Source organism: Lytechinus variegatus, chromosome 11, assembly GCF_018143015.1.
Source record: "Lytechinus variegatus isolate NC3 chromosome 11, Lvar_3.0, whole genome shotgun sequence".
Lineage (NCBI taxonomy): Eukaryota > Metazoa > Echinodermata > Echinoidea > Temnopleuroida > Toxopneustidae > Lytechinus > Lytechinus variegatus.
The window spans coordinates 31,760,255-31,783,787 of record NC_054750.1 but is presented as its reverse complement, the minus strand read 5'-3'; the positions used below and the strand labels follow the sequence as shown (position 1 = coordinate 31,783,787).

General features: G+C 38.1%; 1 protein-coding gene across 1 annotated transcript in view; it reads right to left on the bottom strand.

The window, feature by feature from the left end:
• LOC121423987 (alpha-N-acetylglucosaminidase-like) overlaps window positions 1-22,103 on the bottom strand; it is a 33,093-nt gene extending 10,990 nt beyond the window's left edge. Inside the window, exons 1-13 of the mRNA XM_041619546.1 lie at window positions 21,996-22,103; window positions 19,920-20,083; window positions 18,600-18,787; window positions 15,153-15,371; window positions 14,703-14,864; window positions 13,508-13,573; window positions 11,337-11,400; window positions 8,576-8,649; window positions 7,986-8,142; window positions 6,194-6,343; window positions 5,136-5,278; window positions 1,574-1,745; window positions 350-435 (exon numbers count right to left, since the gene is read on the bottom strand). Coding sequence (XP_041475480.1) covers window positions 350-435; window positions 1,574-1,745; window positions 5,136-5,278; window positions 6,194-6,343; window positions 7,986-8,142; window positions 8,576-8,649; window positions 11,337-11,400; window positions 13,508-13,573; window positions 14,703-14,864; window positions 15,153-15,371; window positions 18,600-18,787; window positions 19,920-20,083; window positions 21,996-22,068 — 1,718 coding nt within the window. The 5' untranslated portion in view covers window positions 22,069-22,103. The remainder of the gene's footprint in view (window positions 1-349; window positions 436-1,573; window positions 1,746-5,135; window positions 5,279-6,193; window positions 6,344-7,985; window positions 8,143-8,575; window positions 8,650-11,336; window positions 11,401-13,507; window positions 13,574-14,702; window positions 14,865-15,152; window positions 15,372-18,599; window positions 18,788-19,919; window positions 20,084-21,995) is intronic.
• Window positions 22,104-23,533: the final 1,430 nt, after the last annotated feature.

The window sequence follows — 23,533 nt, the reverse complement described above, 5'->3', positions numbered from 1 at the left end:
TGTTATTATTACCCTTCTCCATTCTATAGGTCGAGTGCCCAGCAAGAAGGCAGAAGGTCCCATTTTTATAAGTCTTTGGTATGACTAGGCCAGGGATCGAACCCACGACCTCCCGTTCATGAGGCGGGCGCTCTACCACTGAGCCACCATGTCCGGTCAGTGTACTTCTCTTTGTTTACAAAGGACATTGTTCAAATTTCTTGTGGAAAATATTATGACATTGATGGATTTCCATAGTATTGAGATTTATCGGATCAATCGTTACCCTTTGTAAAACGAGACCCAGGTCATTACAGTGAATGAACATAAAATGTATCTTTTAACCAAGGATCTGTACTTTTAAATTCACCTAAACAAAGAACTTGTTTCCAACACCTTTGATGCTTGGAGTAGTAAATCCCATGCCTTGGCCACTTCAGTATAATCATACCAAATCTGGAATAAAAACAAAAAAGGGTGATATATTATTACTGTGAAATAAAGAATGAATTACAATAATCCAGTACACTGTAAAAACTGTGGTGTTAAAACTGACACCAATTGGTGTTAATAGAGGACCACATCCTGAGGTGTTAAAATAACACCCTAGAGATTAAACATAACACCAAAGAGTGTAAATGTAACAACCATGGGTGGTGTTGTAATAACACCTGTAGGTGTAAAACTAACACCACCAATTAAACACCAGTGTAAAATAACTGGTGTGGTCTTCTATGTACACAGGTTAACACCAGTTTTTGCTGTGTAGAGAGTCTAATGTGAGTTTGGTCTCAAGCTACACAGTCAAATCCCATTGGAGCTACCTGTACTGTCCAATTACCAGTAAGTATTGTCCAGGTTTTAAATCCAGTTCATCGGTATGGCTAGATTCCCCCTGAACAACCAGAAATCACCCCCACCATCCCCCCCCCTCTCCACCTTACTCCATTCGGTGCATCCTCCTCCCTCAATAAAAACCTCCTACTCTCATCCACCACTTGCTTCCATATTTCTATGGCCATCCTTCCCCTTCCCTCAGTACTTGTATCATTGCCACATACATACGACAATGCAGCTTAACTCTAATCTTCTTTATGGTCAAAATAAAGTTCCTGACAATTTCCATTGAAAAACTAATAAAAAACAAATAAATACATAACAAATTTAGAAAACAAAAAATACTTAACAGGCTGCTTGGAATGCTATGAATCCAGTGACCGGGTAATAATAATTTTGAAGTGCTCTGAACAGTCGTAGATTGATAAAGCGCTATATAAATGCCAATTATTATTATTAATACAATAAATGTGATGTTGAAATTTTTATAAAGAGCATTTGATCAGATTCTTATAAAGAGTCTGTGAACCAAAGATTAGCATTTTAGGGGCATTATTTAGATATCTAGAGCAAACATGCATAAATTAACAATGAGATTTTTGGGAAAATTTGATCTTGTAGTTTTGTAGTTCATGCCATAGGTAATTTTTGTTGCAATTACACGATCAACGGCAGAGATCATTAGAAATGTCTAAATTCATTTGGGTGACTTATTGTAGGTTTTTTTATTAGTGGCAGGTCACAAAATACTACTCACATAAGATTTTAATTTATTTGAAGGTCTCATAATTGGTACTGCATGTTGGTGATCTTTGTAGATGCCTGTGTTGTTATAGACGGTGCTTCGTAAGATAGCCCAGGCCTCAGTAGCCTCCTCGCTCCGCCGAGAGCCTGGAGAATAATAGCGTCTGCTAGAATATTCCTCAATCCTGAAGGAGCAAAATGGGCAAAAGGGCTTACATTATAAGATTTTCACATTATTCACACATGTACTATCTTGCTTCTTCCTGCACTCTTTGTTACCCCTTCAAATTCTTTCAATCTCAAACTTTATCATAATAAACACAAGCTTTTACACCAAATGAGCATATATGACTCTATGGCCCGAATTCACAAAGGTGGTTTTGAAAACCCACGGTTGAGTCCATGGTTTATGCTTATTTTACCGCGTATATTAAAGAATGTCCAATGCTGATGCATGCTTTCGTCACAGTGCGCAAAACTGACGCCTGTTGCCATGGTTATCCGTGCTAGTTTATTCATGAGTCCACTGTTTTATTCATGAGTCCACTCTTCAAACAGTGGACTCGTGAATAAAATAGCGTATCTAACCATGGTAACAGGCGTCAATTTGGGGCACTGTGACAAAAGCTTAATTTATACAGGGAATCTGCATAAACCATGGATTCAACCGTGGGTTTTCTAAACAACCTTTGTGAATTCGGGCCTATGTGGAGTCGAAAACCGAAGTCAAACAGGGAAAACATGTACATGTACATGTAGTAGATGAAGGAAAGTGGTAGTGTCATCCAAATGAGTCAAATACTTATGGGTAAACTTCAGCCAACAAATTCTTTCATATTAGATCATTAATGCAGTCAGAAATCAAGGAATTCAGGCCAATATGCCCAAATGCTTATTTAATCCCTTGTTCGGTGACATATTACTTATTCAAACATAAATGACAGACATTCTAGAAAATAGTGAGTTCAGTCTTTCTACAAATTTCATTCTTACACGTTCAAAGCAAGAAATGGTATATTTTAGCTAATATCAACTGAAAAAAAAAATTGGAAGAAGCTTTGATGGAATCTGATGACTTAAAATAATGTCATATTAGATATCTGTAAACAAGAAACATAGTCATGCAACATCGACCAAGGTTACAATAGCAAATTCTGGAATAAACCCGCCATTGCTTGACACTATTTCTGCTTAGAGGCTACAAAAATCGACATACATGTCAGAAAATCACAATACAATGAAAACTGTCTATACTGACCACCCAAGGCAAACATAATCTGGCCTTTATAGAAAGGTGGCTGCTATAAACAGGTTCTTATACACGCAATCCGCCTCCATCGGAATAGGTATTAGTGGTCACTATAGGCAGGTGGCTACTAACACAGGTTTGACTTTATTTGCACCGTATATATCACAAAATAGTCACGAAAATAGGGAAGAGAAAAGGACAACCTTCCAGACAACCATCCCGGGAAAAAGTCTGAATTCAACAAGCCAGCAGAGGGGAAAATACAGACGAAAATAAGCAGGTGAAAACGAGTAGCTACCTGCATCAGATCAGCACATAGGACATGTCTTGGTCGTCGCACAACCGCGGAGGCAGAATTGTACTTGCATGTATTAGAGTGCTTTTTCATTCACATGTCTATCAGATTTTTTTTTATGTTTGCACTTTAATCTTAAATGGTATTTAAGAACATCTGTTGAGAGAAAGAAATCTGAAAAGGTTAACTGAAGCTGTGCAAGTTCAGAACTTAACCAGATTACATGATAATGTTACCACATAATTCAATAGAATGATTGTACATTTTGGATTCATCAATAACCTTTATTGAAGAGATTTTGAATAGTTAAACAAATATTAAAGAATTTGAAAAAATGGACGGGTGTAGAGATAAATTAAATATTTGAATTTAGAAATTAGAATAAGAATAAAGTGAACCAGTTTTTATCCATTCCTTATTTCCTTTTGTACTGAACTTGCTGGATGGAAGATTTAGTCAGCTTTTAGACAGATTGTAACATAGGAACACTGACTTCTGTCTGATTCCAGTATGGTCAGCCGACAACTTACTGCCCGTCAAAGGGCTTTCCTCGTTTTTAGGTTAGAGCAAACACACAGCCTTGTTGCCACACAACATGCTTTTCAAAGACAATTCCCAGATCAGCCTCTGCCATGCACCAAGACCATTAAGAGAAATTACATCAAGCATCAAGAGTTTGGTACCAGCTAGAACAGAAACAAAGGAAGATCTGGTAGATGTCGTACATCAGGACGAAGTTTGCACAACATAAGACAGGTCAGGCAAGCTCTTGATGCAAATCCCACTCTAAGCGCACGTCAAAATTACCCCCCTGAACTTGACGAAATCAACTTTCAACATATTTACTAAGCTTGATTTGCAGAGGCAACCTACCAGTTGCAAATTAGACACACCTTCCTTCCAGGTGATCTTTAAAAAAGATTGGCATTTGTTCGATGGCTTATCAACAGGCCGCGGCGATTCATCCGTGAGGTTCTGACTGGAGATGAGGCAACATTTACAATGGACAGCACTGTGAACACCAGAAATGTATGCCCCTATGGTGACAAGGAGAACAAGCCTACAAATTTCACCTATGATGTTCCACATTTACAGACAGTTACTGTCTGGATTGGCATGTTAGGGAACAACCACCTCATCGGGCCTTACTTTTTTCAACAGAATGTCACTGGAGCGGCATACCTGAATATGATCAGTGACGTTGTTGCCCCCGAGTTGCATGCAAGATATGGGAGGGGTCGAAATGGAGCAGTGCAACATCCTTGGTGGTGCCATGATGGGGCCCCTGCACACTGTACAGTCAGGGTTAGGGAAAGACTCCAAGAACTTTTTCCCAACAGAGTCGTCGGATTGGGGCATGGTGTGGAGTGGCTGCCAAGGTCCCTGGATTTCACCCCTTGTGACTTTCGTCTTTGGGGGTACTTGAAGTCAAAGGACTACACAAAACCCCCTATGAACATCGAGGATCTGACCACACGCATCACCAATAAAGTCACTGCCTTGAGAAGGATGAGAATCATCAGGCGTGCCGTTCATTCCAATTGTAAAATGGCAACAGAATATTTGCAATTGATTGAATGTACATGTAGTTTCTTCCAATATCCCCCCAGATAAGTGAATTCACGAACAGGGAAGTACAAAAAAAGTCAGATTACACAATATTGATTTCATTTTTCAAACAAAGCAAGAAAAATATGATAAGAAGATGGGAAAAAACTTGGCGATTTCTACATCGCCATCTTGTTCTCTTTGTTAAGAGCTAAGCTACGAGACACATATAGAGTCTGCCCTCCTCCATATGCGTCTCAGAGCTTAGCTACTAACAAAGAGAACAAGATGGCCCCTATACTGTAATACATTGAAATTGAATTGAAAAACATTATTTTATTGGAATACCGGAACGGAAAAAACAAAACCGGAACACTCACACATCGGACGGATTCCAGTATTCCCTTCGTTCCAACCCAGGCCTAGAAAATATATTGCTCTACCATGTAAAGATGGATAAATAAAAAGCAATTGAGAATTTACCATTTTGAGACATTTGTGCTTTCTGACCTCCAGGTCATGTCGGTGAGGAAGTTGTACATGACATAATTTTGAAGGATGCCCTCTGGTGTTAAACCCATGCCAATCATTGTAGAGTTCTTGAATTGTCTGGCATCAAAGGGAAACTTGGATGAAAAAGAATGGTTACAACTGCATTTCATAACATGGAAGTGCTAACATAGAAATGCATTATTTACTCATGCACAATGATTAAGTCTACCCAACACAAGTAAGAGGAGAGTGTTCACTACCATGGAACACTCCTTTTGAGGAAAGGGGGATTAGAAATTACTCTTGAGGAGCTCTTACTCTTCACCTATTGTGTGTTAAAGACAAAATGAAGATTACAAATTTAAATAGAAGGGATTATCAGATTGCCCCCAACGTTAAAACACAAATCAGGTACATCCTGTCCATTAGTTTGAACAAGTATCAATGTTAGAACTTATCCGGTTTTCAATTTATAGGGGTTTGAAGAGAGATGAATATTCAGCTTTTTCGAAAAACATGATTACAATAATAAGTCAAAAAGACTTATGAATAGAGGAGAGTATACTCTTTCAGAAAACACGAAAATCTTAAATTTGAACATTCTGACCAAAATACTTTTAATTGGCTCCAACTGAAAATCACACAGTGCGACTTTTTGTGGGTTTTGTGGTGCTGGGTCACAAATGGAACATAGAAAAAGTGGGTGTAGACCAATAGGAAATTTGCCATTAATAACAATAATAATAATTGGCCTTTATATAGTGCTTTATCAATCTACGACTGCTCAAAGGGCTTCACATTTATTATTATCTGGTCACTGGATTCACAGCAATCCAAGCAGCCTGTTAGGCGCAAACTTGCTAAACCAACCACAATGACGGTTGTTTCCTACCAGTACTAAATTAGCACAGGTGGTGAGAGTGGCAATGTGTGGATTGACGCCTTGCCAAAGGACACTAGGCCATGGTGGGATTCGAACACACGACCCTCTGATTACAAGGCGAGAGTCAGAACCGCTACACCAAGGCGCTGCCATTAGGTCTGCCTACCTCATTAACGGCATTGAGCTTGCCATAGAGACCTTGATTGCCTCCATAGTTGTGGAGCATGCACCATATGAACGGCTGACCGTAGAAGGATTCCGTGGCGTTGTAGATGGGACGGGCTTCCGCAAAGAGATCCAGGACGATCATTCGACCCTAGAGAAAGAAATCAAACAATCAGGAAAGTAAAATTACAGAACTACTACTAACAGAGACTAAAACATCTTAGCATGGCTTATCTCCATCATACTTGTCCAATTTTGATTATAACATACCTCATAACCTTCGATTAAGCAAACAAGTACTTCTTCAAATTCCCAAAACCGACACAAGCTTTTATGGTAGCAGATCATTTGCTGTAGCTGGACCAACCCTTTGGAACAAATTACCCCTACATATATGACAGGCATCCACTTATTCAACTTTCAAATCCTTACTCAAAACCCATCTTTTCCGAAACTCATGACTAGGTGTAGTATAGGTATTTATTTCATAGGTAATAATTGTAAGTTTAAATATTAAGTAATTCTGTAATTTACAAGTCTATTTTATTTGTTTGTAGTATGTGTACTTTGTAACCTTTATTGTAAAGCACGTAGAGAAAATTTCAGTTTATTATGCGCTATATAAGAGAGGTATTATCAATATCTATCAGTATCAAAAGAGCAATAAGGTAAGCAAGATTCCAAGAATTTATTAAAAGAAGAATAGTCCTTATTATATCCCTTACTTAAGATTGTTGTATTGAGAGTGTACACAAGGAGAAAAAGAATAGTTTTACTACGATAAACGTTTGCCGTGATATAGTTCATTTTCCTTGCTGACGTCACGCATAGTCCATTTTTTCCCTAGGGAAAAAGTGAACTATACGTTTTTTTGACCCCCCCTACCTCGCGATACGCGAGGTGTGCGGTGCGATGCGAGCAGAGCGCTACTCAGCCAAACGGTACTCTCCACTGCATGCCACGGGAAACTTTCGGCGAGCTGCACTAACCAGGTGCGCTCGCTGAACAGACGATCCATACTTCAAGACTTATTATTTTCTCAACTTCTCGACGATTGTTCTATATCAACTTATTAAAAATCGTTTCGCTGTAAAATGGTATGAGTGGAAGGGATATAAAACAAATATACAATGACCCATTCTCGGAACCGGCTAAAACTATTCGCACTCAGGAACATCACATAGTACTATTCTCCCTCGGGCCGATGGCCCTCGGGAGAATAGTACTATGTGATGTTCCTTCGATGCGAATAGTTTTAGCCAGATCCTCGAGTGTCATTGTATGTTTGTATATTATCCTTTCAGAATTACTTCTGCATGCAAATAGCTGATTAAGGGGTCTTTCATAAAGCAGTTCGTAAGCTACGGATGACTTGTTCACACCTTTTACATATTTTTTTTCTATTTGTGGCGTAGTGGTCTAGTGGTTACAACTCTTGTCTTTCAATTAGAGGGACGTGAGTTCGAATCCCAGCCACAGCGCGTTTTCCTTCAGCAAGAAATTTACCCACATTGTGCAGCACTCGACCCAGGTGAGGTGAAGGGTACCCGACAGGATTTATTTCTTGACGCGTTAGCGCCGATATGGCAGCTCAGCTATGGCCGGGGTAATAGTACGATACCAATCATCAAAGCACAGTTGAGTATATGCACATAGTAACAGCTCTATATAAATGGACATATTATTATCATCATTATACATACTAGAATACACAAATAAATGTTCTGAAAATGATGGCCTATCAAAATTCAAGAGGGTAAAGTCTGAAGAAAAAAAATAAAGGTACTACTTACCATTGGGACACCATGTAAGAGGGCTTTGATTTGGGAGGGGCCCCAGAATTCACTCCTCTGGAATAGCCAGCCCTGCATAAGCCACACCCCCTGGGGATCCCCCTCGATGATGCCTTGATATACACCCCTACTGGCAGCAGAAAGATAGGCTGAATTACTGTGGAGAGAGAATGCAAAAACTATTCATATAAACTATTTATATTGAATCGAATATATTTACTGTCCTTTGTAGAAAATAATACAGCAAGCCTAAATTTGGTCCAAGTGACCAAAATCAAGGAATTCAATTTTTTTGTTCGCGCCCTCTTAAAAACTTACGAAATGCAAGTGCAGAGCTACGCTTTGAGGTAAACAATTCTTCAAATACAATGTGAATATAGAAAGTTGCAACTTTAATTGTGTTTAATGGTAATTTTCCGATTTCCCTGAATTTCCTGGAAATTTTTCATTTCCAGAAAATTATTTTTTTGATTTCGTGGAATTCAAGAAACTTCATTTAAAGTGAAAACACTTGAGTTCACACCCACAAATTCATGAAACAAGGTATTATTAAAAAGCAATAGCGAAGGTGAAGGGAATTGTGTACTGACTTTGAACTGGGCGTGTTCTCGTTGAAAGTATCTGCACTGTAGATATGGTCTGTACCATTAAACTCCTCAGACATCTACAACAGGCAAAGAAAGAAACATGCTGATATTTGTAAATTAAGAGGCTTTTTATAGGAGGAAATTATAATTTGTTAACAAATTTTCGGCATTACTCCTATTTGTTTAAGATCAGTATGCTCGATCTGTAATGAAAATCATAAGATCATACATGTAAGTCAGAAAAAATTGGAACCAGTGGGATTCGAACCTGCCGTCTACTGCTTTCCGGGCAGCGACTCAACCACCAGGCTATTCTGGTTCACGGTTAAGTCATGATAAACTGGAAAGTCACGATAAACTGGAATTCAAATACCCTCGATCCTAAACTGATCTTAAACAAATAGGAGTAATGCCAAAAATTTGTTAACAAATTATAATTTCCTCCTATAAAAAGCCTCTTAATTTACTATATATTGTCCATGGCGGACGGCATTTGAATATTAACGAGTCAGAAAGAGGATTGAGGGTATTTGAATTCCAGTTTATCGTGACTTAGCCGTAAACCAGAATAGCCTGGTGGTTGAGTCGCCGGCCGGAAAGCAGTAGATGGCAGGTTCGAATCCCACTGGTTCCAATTTTTTCTGACTTATGATCTTATGATTTTCATTACAGATCGAGCATACTGATCTTAAACAAATAGGAGTAATGCCGAAAATTTGCTAACAAGTTATGCTGATATTAATGATGCAGATAGTTTGGACTGTCAATATAATTTAGACTTTTCAGACGTCTTGATCATCCAAACAAGGAACACAATTTGAATACACAGTTTGGACTGTAAACATTATCATTACTTTTCACACATGGAGGCGAAGAGAAAACATGTGTTGATAGTATTAGGAAATTAGTATGTACTGTAAACATTATTTTTAGTATTCACACATCTATTATTACAAGCAAAGAGGGAATACAAGTACATTATGAGAAAAAGAATTTGTACTGTAAACTTGTTTAACTCTTCAGATACCTACATGTATGACAGACAAACAGGAAGTAACACAATGTGATGATGTCAGAACGTTGATATTGTTTTCGCTACAGTCTTTGAAATGCAAAAATATAGTTCTGTTAGATGTTTTTCTTTTTCTCTCTCAAATGCCACTCTTACATGTATGCAACGACAAACTATCTGCTTTTGCTTGTGAATAATACTAAGATTGTTGGAAAATCTTGATTATACATGACATGTCAAATGTTAAACTCATCTACAATCACTTCACTCATTTATATATACGCGGTCTTAAGTAAAGACAGGAAGAACAGTTTTCAAAGTGGTTCTTTTGTTTAAATCTTTTTCTCTCTCTCTCTAATCATGGACAAAGTCATTTTTAATAGACATCACTATCTCACAATGGTCAAAATCCCTAACAATAAAAACAAGTGGAATGCCTCTGGCCGTCTCACCTGCATCACGCGATTCAATGTAGCAGCAGTGCTGACTTTGAATACTACTCTAACTCGCACAAGATGTTCAGTGATACATGGTTACTCTTATGTCCACTTTTTATGAACTAGACCAGTAAACTTAGAGATATGATGGTTATTCAACAAAAAACCCCAACATGGCCAAAGTTCATTGACCTTACATGACCTTTGACCTTGATCATGTCACCTGAAACTCGAACAGGATGTTCAGTGATACTTGATTACTCTTATGTACAAGTTTCATGAATCAGATCCATAAACTTTCAAAGTTATGATGGTAATTCAACAGATACACCCAATTCGGCCAAAGTTCATTGACCTTTGACCTTGGTCATGTGACCTGAAACGTGCACAGGATGTTCAGTGATACTTGATTACTCTTATGTACAAGTTTCATGAATCAGATCCATAAACTTTCAAAGTTATGATGGTAATTCAACAGATACATCCAATTCGGAGAAAGTTCATTGACCTTTGACCTTGGTCATGTGACCTGAAACGCGCACAGGATGCTCAGTGATACTTGATTACTCTAATGTCCAAGTTTAATGAACTAGACCAATAAACTTTCAAAGTTATGATGGTAATTCAACAGATACCCCCAATTCGGCCAAAGTTCATTGACCCTAAATGACCTTTGACCTTAATCATGAGACCTGAAACTTGCACAAAATTTTCAGTGATGCTTGATTACTATTATGTCCAAGTTTCATGAATCAGATCCATAAACGTTCCAAGTTATGATGGGAATTCAACAGATATCCCCAATTCGGCCAAAGTTCATTGACCCTAAATGACCTTTGACCTTGGTCATGTGACGTGAAACTCATGCAGGATGTTCAGTGATACTTGATTAACCTTATGTCCAAGTTTCATGAACTAGGTCCATATATTTTCTAAGTTATGATGACATTTCAAAAACTTAACCACAGGTTAAGATTTCGATGTTGATTCCTCCAACATGGTCTAAGTTCATTGACCCTAAATGACCTTTGACCTTGGTCATGTGACATGAAACTCTAATAGGATGTTCAGTAATACTTGATTAACCTTATGGCCAAGTTTCATGAACTAGGTCCATAGACTTTCTAAGTTATGATGTCATTTCAAAAACTTAACCTCAGGTTAAGATTTGATGTTGACGCCGCCGCCGCCGTCGGAAAAGCGGCGCCTATAGTTTCACTTTGCTTCGCAGGTGAGACAAAAATGATATGAAGCAAGCCAATAACAGACTAACAAGAGAGCATTCCAACTTCCCTTTTACAAGGGGACAACTTACTGCTTCAATAAAAGCCTTCCCAATCTGGGCAAACATCGGGTCCTGGGGGTCTAACAGGGCAGTACTAAAAAGAAATATCAGGATATAATAAGAGATAAAATTGGTTTACAATGTACATATGCAGTCAAATGATAGAAACACAAACATTTAATTACTTCCCTAATGCTAAGAGGTAAAGAGAAAATCCACTGTGTGCAACAATCGCAAAATTAATTGATCACTAAAAGTTTTCTTGTTACATGTGCCAAAGGTCTGGTAGAAAATAGCTATTACTAATTAATTGGCAATTTGGCAACTGACATTGTGGCTTTACCAAGGTCTTTTATGATTTATGTTAATTGATTTCAGCAATATACATGTAGGGGAAGGCAGGGTATTAAAGTTGTGACACTTTTTGCATTTTGCATGTTAAGATTGATATGACTAGTAATATTGTAGAAATATGTACCTTGCATTCAAATTTGATTCTTGGGATTTTTTTTCTCACCTATATATAACTTTCTACCCCAACACTGAAATTCATTGTGACCTTTGAAAAAAGTGATGTCAAATTGTTCAACTTGCCCCATATTTGGGGTAAGTTGTGGCACCTTCTGGGGTAAGTTGAGCCACAAAAACTATGTACAAAATGTATACGGGAAAAACCAGCAAGTAATTTTAATTCAAGTCTTTTCACTCGCTAATTCTCTATAAATACTAACATCCTCTAAAAGTAAAATAACTGTCATGTGAATTTACACCTTTCTGCCTGTATATCAATGGCTTTTCAAGTTTTTTTTATTTTTCATTCTTATTAGCATAAGAATTACCATGGCTCAACTTGCCCCATGTTGGCTGGCTCAAAGTACCCCAGTCCGAACTTAGTGCGATATTTCTTATGCATCCATCATGAAGATCCATACCTGGACTAACAATATTGTTCTGGTTTCTCTATTATATATAAAGACGTGTGTGGGTAAAAAGTGCTCCTCTATTTTACACCCTTTTTAACTTATTTGGCTGAAATTTGTTTTTTTCCGCCTAAAAAAGTACTTTTTGTTTCAAAGTCGAAAACAGTATGGTTGGGTAAAGGGTTATGTAATGGGTCATCAATACATGACACCACCACAATGTCTGACTCATTCATTATCGGCCTGGGGGTGATGGCTCAACTTGCCCCTATGCTAATCTTACCCCGCCTTCCCCTAAGCTCTTTAATAGTATTCCAAGGTTTTGAGCCTTATTCGATATTTTGTATCACTTCAAACTGTTTTCCTGCTTTGAATTGGGTCAAAATTGATTGCAATAAGTTTTATTTTCTGAATTATCATAACAACAATTGCTTACTGCAACTACTATTGACACTTATAAGTGATCAAGTGCCAGATAAAATACAAATAGAACTTTGACAAATCATTGGTCAATTTTAAAAAGCAATGCAATATAAAAAGAAAAAAAATTGAAAATCCATATTTTATTGTTCGAAACAGAAATCCGCAAAAAATTTGTTTTTCCCAATTAATCGTGGGCCCTGGAGCCACTGGGCAGCGTCAGAGCGACGTAGCTCTATCCCTTGTATTGTTGAATGCCAAATAGGATGGCACCAACTCCCAAAAACGCCTTTGGTCTGACGCGGCCGGGGTTTGAACTCACGACCTACCAGTTGTGAGACGGAGGCTCTACCAACTTACCAGTAAAAAAAGCATAAATTATCTTTCATACAGTCATTTCAGAAAATGCAGGAATGCATAAAATATGTTTTGTGTTTCAAAATTGGAAACACGTCATACATTTACAGACATTATAAAATTATGACTGATATTTTATCAAGGGATTCACCAGAAAAAAATTCAGTTGCATTCCAATATGCAAAAACAGCCAATTACATGTACACATCACTGGTTATGTCTTAGTTTGCAGTCCAAATGCATCTTGAAAGAGTTTTTGTAATTGGGAAATTCCAGCTGTGGAAATAGCACTAATATCATTTCAAAGCAATACACTGTAAAATGTCTGTTAGACAACATAAGTTATAATGTTCAATGCAGTTTTCTAAAATTGACTGTATCAGTAACTTAATGTTTAAACATATCTAATATACTCATGAAGAAGTGTCTGACTTCTGTAAACCTTAAAGTGTCAAGTGTCATGTCCAATGTGCAGAAATGAACAATTACAATTTGTATACTTACCAGCAGTATTTCTCACCAAAATGTCCCCAGTCCCCCAGATATGATACAGATGCATTCGGGAAGACTCTAAAAATCAGAGAAAGTAACTCAAATATATTTATCAAATGTAAACTTTATGATTTTCCATCAACATTGTCATAACAAAAAATAAAATTTATGTAAATAAAAGTAGGTACAAGAGAATTGAACAAATGATCAATACACTATCATGATCTTTTTTATTTGTATATCGCACTGGCCAAACTAGACAGCAAGGAGGTTATGAATAATATCAAAGACACTACAAGGGAAAGACTGGACACTTTGGCAATTTTTTTGAAATGTTTTGATTTCACTCATGGGCAAGGGCGCCCAACAGCGTTGAAGTAAACTTTCTCACATCCGCACACGGCTGTGTATAAAACATATGGGGAAAATGAGAGAAGGAATTTGGGAGAGGGCACCAGGGTAATGCATGGGGGTAAATCCAGCTTTTCTTTCCACAGAAACCTCTAAAATATATTCATCTCAAATTTTAGAAAAAAAATATTAAAGAAAAATATCAAAGTGTAAAATAAAAGTCGTCTATTCTTTCACCCCTCCACCATTTCTCTCATATGTTTTGTACACAACCTAAAAATGGCAATACCACCTCTAAAATTACTTACTCAATGCTGTAGGGTACTCTTCCCGAGCGTTTCATAATGCACTCTATTGACTGTCCAATCTTCCCCTTGTCGTGTCTTTGCTAATATTTACAAATTATGATACAAACAGCGAAAAGTGCCCCATGGCTTATTAGATAGAACCTTCGACTTCACAGCATTAATGACAAATTATACACAGATGTATGAATTAAATGTGTGATTTTTTTTCAGTTCACATTTCATTTATGTGGTTATCACCTTAGTCTCTAATATTATCGGTATGCAGCAATTTGTTGATTTTTATGTAAGTAGGAAAATTGATTTTGAACTATCAACTTTAAATTGATCGAATGCTGTGAAAAGTAAATTGTCAGTACTTCAATAACACTTTATACCCTGATATTATTTTACACTTCTATAATTGATAAAACTAAATGAGCGTGAGGCTAAAAAAATGATTTCAGATAAGCCTGTCTGTGTGTTTCATACATGTGCATGTAGGATGAAGTGGAACATGATGTGAAAAAAAAAATAGAAAAAAGTATAAGTGTGACCAACTGATTACTTACGTTGAAAAGGATTTTGGGACATGACCTGCAAACGCCGGTAAAACAGGTATCATTCCCAAGTCTCTCATCCTCCTCAATATCTTGTGTTGTAGAGCCAGTTGGTTTTCATGCCACGATTGTGGCAGGGGCCCTCCCCATCCATCGATATTGCCCATGCGAGTCCTGGTAAACAAATGTCAACATCAAATTATTATAAAAAACAAGCAAAATTTTAAAAGGTAATCGATTATTCAATCTTACTTTTATGAACATCCTTTCCACTAAATTGATCAGTTATTGTCCACATCATCCTGTTCTGAGATCATCATGGGGGAAACTTGTTTTTAACTGACTGAGGTCTGACAGAGACAGAGGCATGAAAGAGGTCTATGTCAATATCAGTATGACCATGGACCAATTGTAGAAGCAACTCAAATGCAACTAGTACAGTATCAATCAAAGCAGACATACCATGCGAGGAAAGCTGGTCCACCAAAGTGCTTGTCTAGGTCCTCCTGTTGGAGACCCATCTTTAGGTAGACCTTCTGCCAGATAGCTTCCTGTCCATTGAAAGCCAGCGGAAGGTTGATACCGCTCAGTGCCATCCAGTCGATGTGCCTCTCCCAACGCTCCCAATCCCACCAGGCGAAAGTGTAGCTCACAGTGCACACATTCTGGTAGTAACGGAATCTATAAATATACGTGATACGTTGGCGGAAGAGATTAGTCCTGGATTATGGGGACTTCCGGGGAGCATTTCATCAACATTTTTGTCCGACCTGTTGTCAGATCTTGCCTTGATTTCGATTGGCTGAGAAGTACTCTTACTAATTTAACTCTTGGATAAAACAGACTTTGTTGGATAAAATGCCTGACAAGTCCTATGTGATGAGACACTCCCCCAGTGCAATTTCATCCAGTGATTCGAAGGCAATTTTCATCATAGAATGTTCATAAGACTTGTCAAATGTTTTGTCTGACACAGTCTGTTTTTACTGAATCAGACAGTACCATAGTAACAATGCTTCTCAGCCTATCAAAATCAAGGAAAGTTTTCAGAAATGACAACTTTTTCAAATATCAAATGAAAGATGTTGATGAAAATGCTTCCTGACAATTTCATCAGTAAAATTCACTAAAATTTATCATTGCTCTCCTGGTAATATAGAAAATAATATGAATTTATTGGGTAAATGTAAACAAAAAATGTCATTATAAGAATCCCCATATATTGTATAGAGCAGCGCTTCTCAAATGGTGGGGCGCGAAGCTCTCCAAGGTGGGCCGCAAGAAGCTCCAAAGGAAGAACAAAAACTGGGGAAACACTATAGTATGTTTCACAGACCTGGACCTGTCTGACAGCCCGAATATGTTATATTTGATCGGTCTACGTGGGTCAAACAAAGGTAAAGCACATTTTATGCATGTTGCACTATGGCTGTCCATGCATACATACTATGATGGTTTCAATCTAACTTTGATGTGAACATCATAATATATATGCATATTGTGTAGAATTTAGTTAATATTGTCACCCATTTACCAGACCTTTGCAAATGCAGTAAGTTCTTGAACTGTTTGTTTCGAACGTACTTCAGGGCTTTGTGTTCAAATTTCATGAAAACATACTTTCATGAAAACGGACCTTTTTTAAAAAGCGATTTAAAAAGGGCGGGGAAGCTAGAAACAAATTGAAAACTCTCTGAATATAACTGTTAGAAAATATGACCCTGAATTCATGAAATTTGGATTCATCATGACTGGCAGTGATGCGAAATCATAATGTTGAATGTTGAACGTATTAAGCATTCTTGTTCTTAAGTTGTTATGTTGTCATGGTTGTATACATTCGGAGGAGGGACTCAAAGGCGGGGCTACTGAAAGTTGTACGCACTAATATGCCCATTATAATCATTGTCTATCTTTGAGTCGAGACAAGTAGTCATGCTGCTTTCTTAAGAGTTTGGTAGGTGGGCCTCAAAAAAAAAGTTGGGAGTCAAAGTGGTTCTCGAGTAAAAAAAGGTTGAGAAGCACTGGTATAGAGTATTTCAGATGGGTTGATGCTGGGGTAATTCATTACTACAAACATGAAACGAGGATTCAATTCAGTGGATTCAATATACGGTGCACCATCTATTGGTTCCAGCAGACAGGCCGAAATTCACAATGCACCATTGGAAAAAGTCAACATCAGGTGGGTGTTTCATGAAACTTGTCAGCACTGACAAAATTGTCCTTGCTGATTATTTCCGTGAAATCATTGGTTTTGATTGGCTGAAAGGCACTGGCCTCTGACTGCTACTATGGTAACTGTCGGAGAAAGACAACTTCCTAGTGCTGACATCTTAAATGAAACGGTCCCCTGTTGTGCGCTCTAGCACTTAAGTGCATACATGCAAGTGATTATTCAGCGCTGGCCGACGCGGCTCGCCTGAATATCGAATATGCTGTTTACTGGGTCCAGGAAGTGGGTGAGGAATTTGCCCCCATATTTCCTTGCAAATTTAGACCGTTTTTGATGAATTCTTGCGACATGGTTTTCATTTTTGAAGCCGCAGTCACTTTACAGTACACCAGCACTGAGCACTGCCTGGCGCCTGCACGCGATGTCAATCCCAAAGTAAGAAATTTGGCATGTTCGCTGTAACCGATAGATGGCGCACTACATTGTGAATCAACTGAATTAATCCAAAGGAATTGAATGAGATGGAAGTAAATGCCTTATTAAATGGCCTTGATGCACCTTCCATTTGAGATTCGTTGTGCCCCCTTTTTTTTGCCATTTGAGCTGTAATTTAATTCATGCTCTAGATAACCTCTAGATTGCATCGCCCTTACATTCTAATATTTTTTCAGGGAAAATCACTTTTCTACAGGGCACAATTTTGTATTCCCTGCACTGGCTCCCTATCAAAAATCGGATTATCTTTAAGATTTTGTTGCTTGCCTTTCATAGTGTGGGGTTGAAAAAAATACAGTTTAAGGGGAGAAATAAATAACTGAAGAAGGAGTAACATAAGCTCGATCACACATCAAACAGAAGCAAACGGAGAGGAGAAGAGGGAACTTAACTCGAAAGACACGGGAACAAAATAGAACTTAACTCGATGAAGTCTGGTAGTGCACTGTTTATTTGCTGGGCTAATTTGCCTCAGCTAAACTCATAATGGCAATACAAAATTAGCATATATTTAAATTACACAAAATCAACCAATGAAAATTAAGAGAATGGAGGAGCCAACTGAAAGTGGAAAAGTCTAATTCATAAAAATAACCAATAAGAGATAGAGGATGGAGATGAATAAGACGTTGGGATGATTACATAAGAATGTTGAACAAAAGAATCAGATGTGGGAATGTAATGAATGAACACATCTGAATAGGAAAGGAATGACAGGAGAAGCAGGTTGAAAGTCAAATGTAAATGGATGACAACAGAAGCATCAGGAATGTAAACAAAGCTGAACTAAATACCAAAGCTTGAACTGTAAATAACTAAACTATTAAAGGAAACAAAATGTCAAAATAACAGTCCTACAATAGTATTCTTGGATCTGCACCACAATACAGTCTTTCATTTACCAATCACTACAGACCAGGCAGATCTTTGCGCTCATCCACCTCTGGCTTCCATTTCATTCCAAGAGTTTCAGAAACTTGGGGGAAAGATCATTTGCTTTTGCATGCCTCACTTTGTGGAATAGCCTACCTGAAGACATTAGGAAATGAACCTCTGTCGAAACTTTCAAAAGTCTTCTAAAAACTTTGTTATTTAAGTCTTAGCTCTTTAGGCGCCTTGAGCACTCTACAGAGTGGATTTGGCGCTCTACAAGTCTCATTGTTATTATTTAAAGTTTATTTTGTAATAAAAAAATCCCATCCGACCCCATCCTACACCTTGACCAAAATCCTACTCACCTATTGGGAGTAGTGACCTTCAGAGGTGGTTTTATCAAAGGCCATTGTCCATCGGGTGGTAGATATAGTTGGTTTCCATCCCAAGAGATGTGACAGTTACAGTAATGGACCAGGTAATGCTGGACTCCCCATACCAACGCTACTCCTGTGGTGCCGATGACCTTCACTGTGGTTCCGTCAGCTGAAATCTGTCATAGTAAAAAATGTAATAATAATAATAACAACATATTTACCCAGGGAAGCCACTTCAGTCCCCAAAACTGTTCTCCCAGCGGGCCCTGCTATCATTATTACCCGGCTAAGCTAGGCTACCGATTCAAGTGCACACAGCTTTTTAAGGAATTATTCCCTGCCGGTACCCATTTATCTTACCTGGGTTCAGGGCAGCACAGTGTGGATGAATTTCTTGCTAAAGGAGAACACGCCACAGCTAGGATTTGAACCCACGACCCTCTGTTTGAAAGGCAATAGTCAGAATCACTAGACCTTGGCACACCCACGCCATGTAGTTATTCACTCTTGACAATTACATTGAAATAAACAAACAAGTACCGTACATACTGGTAGTTCTAATATTGGCACTTACCAACTTGATCAAATCAGAGAGAGAGTGACAATTTTGCAAACCCTTCCCGCAGTTCCAATTATCTGTTAGACAGGTTTGCCAAAAGTCAGATACTAAAATTTGTTAGTTCGCTTTGAATCCCTTTCCAATTTTTTTAAAGTATTTTTTTCTCATGACCAAGATATACAAATTTTCCCATCTCATCTTCAACAGCTACATGCATAATTGTCGATATTTTTGATTAAAAAAAAAGGGAACAGAAGCCTACACAGAAAAAAATCCGTAACAGCACTGAATAATTATGGTTTTTTTTTTTATTTCTTTCGAACATGCCCCATTTGTGTAAAATAAGGACATTTGTGACAAAAAATTGTTGGTGGGTGGTTGATATCTCCATTTTTTAACATGAGGACAATGTCCTTTGAACCTACCCCTTCCCCCCCCATTTCTAAATTTTGTGATAACTCATTGTCTGTGATAAAGGTAGGGAAAATACCTCTATTCCTCAAAGTTTACAACAAGCATGCCTACACATTTGTAATGTATGTACCGTATGTGACTCCACCGGGCATTTTATGGATGAGGATGATGATGATCCACAGCATTTACAATGTATATTGCGCCATATTTCTATTAAAAACATTCATAGGCGCAGACTCATCCAATAAGTTAATCACTACACATCTGCCGAAATAAGTGAGTTTTGAGAGATGGTTAAAAGAGAAAAATGGATCATCAAGGACAAACCTGCACACCTCAAAACTATCGAGTTGATCATCATTTCCAATAGCTGGGTCGACATGTACTATGAAATGTTGGTGGCTTGTGGGAAGAAGTCTCTTAATAAGCTCCTGTGCTGCTGAGGTCTGGGTTGTGGCATCGGCTTGGGGTTTCAGGTGCTGCAGCTCTTGTGCAAAGACTAAAGGGAAAAAAGCCATCACAGAATTTAAGATGAGTTGTATGATAGTACACAGAGCAATGCACTTTTATTTTACCAACTGTATATACTCAAAACAATAAGAATTGTCGTTTACTCTGTAGCTCAGAGCTATGAACTTGACTGAGATGAGCCCCCCCCCCAAAAAAAAGAGACCAATTTGTACATGATGGGCAAACTTACAACATAACATTCAATTCACTTTAATAATAATAATAATCTGCTTTTATATAGCGCTTAATACACCGGAGCGACGTATCTATTGATGCACTTTACAGATATAATTTTACCCTGGTCATCGGATTCAATCATTCATTCCCGCACACAATGTATGCACATCCTCCACTCCCTGGGGAGTATTCCAGTCAGTCGCCGGTGAGGCGCACACAGTACTGGAAAACTACAATGACGTTCGCATCCTACCGGGTACTCATTTAGCACCTGGGCTGATAGTGGCAATGTCTGGATTAACGCCTTGCCAAAGGACGCCAGACCGCGGTGGGATTCGAACACACGACCCTCTGTTTACAAGGCAAGAGTCAGAATCACTACACGGCTCCTCCACTATCAATTAAAAGGACAGCAACATTTTCAGTATGTGGCATATAATTTAACCTAATCCTGGGGCCTGTAAAACAAAGCTTAGCAATGATCATAGAACGTTTTTCTACGATTGATTGCATAGACTACAATGTACGTGTACAATCAATCGTGATAATCAAGCGAAAGATCAATCGCTAACCTTTGTTTAATGGGACCCTGGATGCAGTGATATAGCATCCAAAGAGTTTGTCAAGTGCCAAAAGTTTACTCATAGGGACACACTGCATTCTTTTGACAACTGTGTAGGCGTGAGTGTCAATGTGTAAATTTAGCCTTCTTGAATGGGATCGTTCCTCTTCAAATGACAGAATTCAGTAATAAATGGGATTGATAACTGCATACCGGTAAGCTATGATCAAATTTTAATACAACTTCAAACGTCAGCTGGGAAAATAATAATTGCAATGTAAGGCACTTAAAACAGAATGTAATAAGCACTTTGTAAATGCAACTATTACTATCATTACTAAAGCTAGCATAGGAAAGTAAAAAGGAAACTGTCCAGCTGATGATGTGTATAATTAATATATGCACACATTTATATATGTAATATCAATAAGTGATTGTGATTTCTCTGCCAAAATAAAGGACCTATTACTAGTATATGTATTCACATATGTTTTTTATAAAGGTGTTGTGGTTCAATGGATAAGTTTACAAACATCAAGGTCCGGGGTACAAATCTGACCACAGCACTTGCATCCTTCGGCAAAGGCACTGATCAGCATTTGCCACTCTTCACCAAGATGAAGCAGATGGGAACATATTCCTTGAATGCCTAATCACCATACTAAGGTTGTGGTAATAATAATAATATGCAACATTTATGTATATACATGTAGCGCTTAATACAAAACATTCTAAGCGCTGTATAGTATTACCCCTGCTTTGGCATGGCTATCCTGATCGGACGCTCGAGCATTCAAGGAATTCCTTCCTACCGGGTGCTCATTTACTACACCTGGGTGGAGAGTGGCAATTGTAGATAAAGCCTTGCCAGAGGACGCGAGTTCTACGGTGGGATTAGAACCCGAAACCTTCTTGTTTAAAGTCCAGAGACTTATCCATTAAGCCGCAACACCTCTAACAAAAGCAGTATGCAGTTAAAAAAATAATTGTATTTAGCACTATAGGCCTATAAATGTTGCACATTATCATCATTATAACAATATACCCCCAACTATCAATGAATTCCCTCAGAGGCAGTACACAAAAATATTTTGCCCACTGAATTCTGCAATACCTTTAAAAGATTATGCCTTGGGTTCTAGCAGACACGAAGCAAACATACCTTTTGCAGCATCAGCAGCGTGCAGAAGTATAACTGTGATGACAACAGCAGTGACACCCCATAGTTGAATCATCTTTGAATATCCAACACCTCCTGCAGTAAGCAAAATGATTATTTTTTAGTAAAAAACAGCACACTGACTATTGTGGTATGGGAGCTCATAAGAAAGATGCAACATGTACATGTAGATGCATTATAATGACAGGTACAACCTCCCCCTCTCATGTGGCCATAGAGAGTTCAAGTAATATCTTTAAGGAAAGTGTTATTGGCTGAAAAACATTGACAGTTATACAGTATCAGCACTGTGACAAGCAATAAGTTTTATAAGAGAACAAAAGTACACTTTCACCACTTTAAACATATTTCAAGAGACAGAAGATGAAATAGGATAAATTACTTGGTTGATCTGTGGTTGAAACGAATACAGGTTTGGATTTTGGGTTATGGTTGCTGTCATTCTTGCCGCTTATTGCTTTAAAAAGTGGCTCAAGCGGCTAAAATTCCAGATTCCATTTCATTAATGTATTAAACCAACATAGATATCACAGGAAAACTCTTTTGTCACAAAGTTAGAAACTTCTCCTCATGAAGCTTGGAAGAAGAAATGAATAGTCTTGAGTTTCCCAGGGATTTGCGACTGGCTGTCTGGTGGTCAGGCTGCCCCATGTACGTGCAAACTGACTGTGTGACACTACCTAGGGGGAACCTGGGAATAACCAAAAATACTGCAAAGGCTAGGGACAGGGTTTTAAATTGAATTGAAGGTTTATCATCATTTCATTGCAGCCAGTGGCTGAATTGAGAAAGATTTACAGAGTAAAAAACATAATAAACATAAACAGTGAAATATGTAATTAATGAAAATAACTACCATGACTACAATAACAATGGAAGTAGACCTTTTAGATAGAATAGAAATGTAAAAAAATAACAAATTAATATTCTATTAAACTATGAAAACATAAATAATCCAGATTCATCATAAAGATTGTCTGCTTTTGAGAAAAACGGTATAGGCCTAGCTGAAAAATAATTGCTTTCTTAGTGGACTGTAATAAGACATAAAACCAGCCCTTCCCTGACCCTGGAGAGTGCAGATATTTAAAGCAAAATTAAACTTAAACAGCTTTGAACACACAGTGCCATCATAGAGACTAACCCATGCCATGGAGCTCCCGCCCGAGCGGGAGCTCCCTGGGTTACATAGAGACGAGTCACAGTGCGCTACTCTCCTCAAAAAGTTAGCATGGATGTCTCCATCAATGATTCAGAATCCACTACCGAGTTTTGCACCATACATGCTGGTCACTTGCTGAGCTGCATCTCCATGGTCATTTAACCCGTTGCCAACGGGAGCCGGATATATACGGTTCCCTAAAACTTATTCATGTACGGGAGCCGTATATAGTCGGTTCCGCAAAGGCTATTACTCGCATCCATTTGCAGGCTTTAAAAATACAATTTCATACTATGTTTCTGCCTTTTCTGTGTTATAATTACAATGTCCATTAATTAAACTACACATTCCAGAAAGT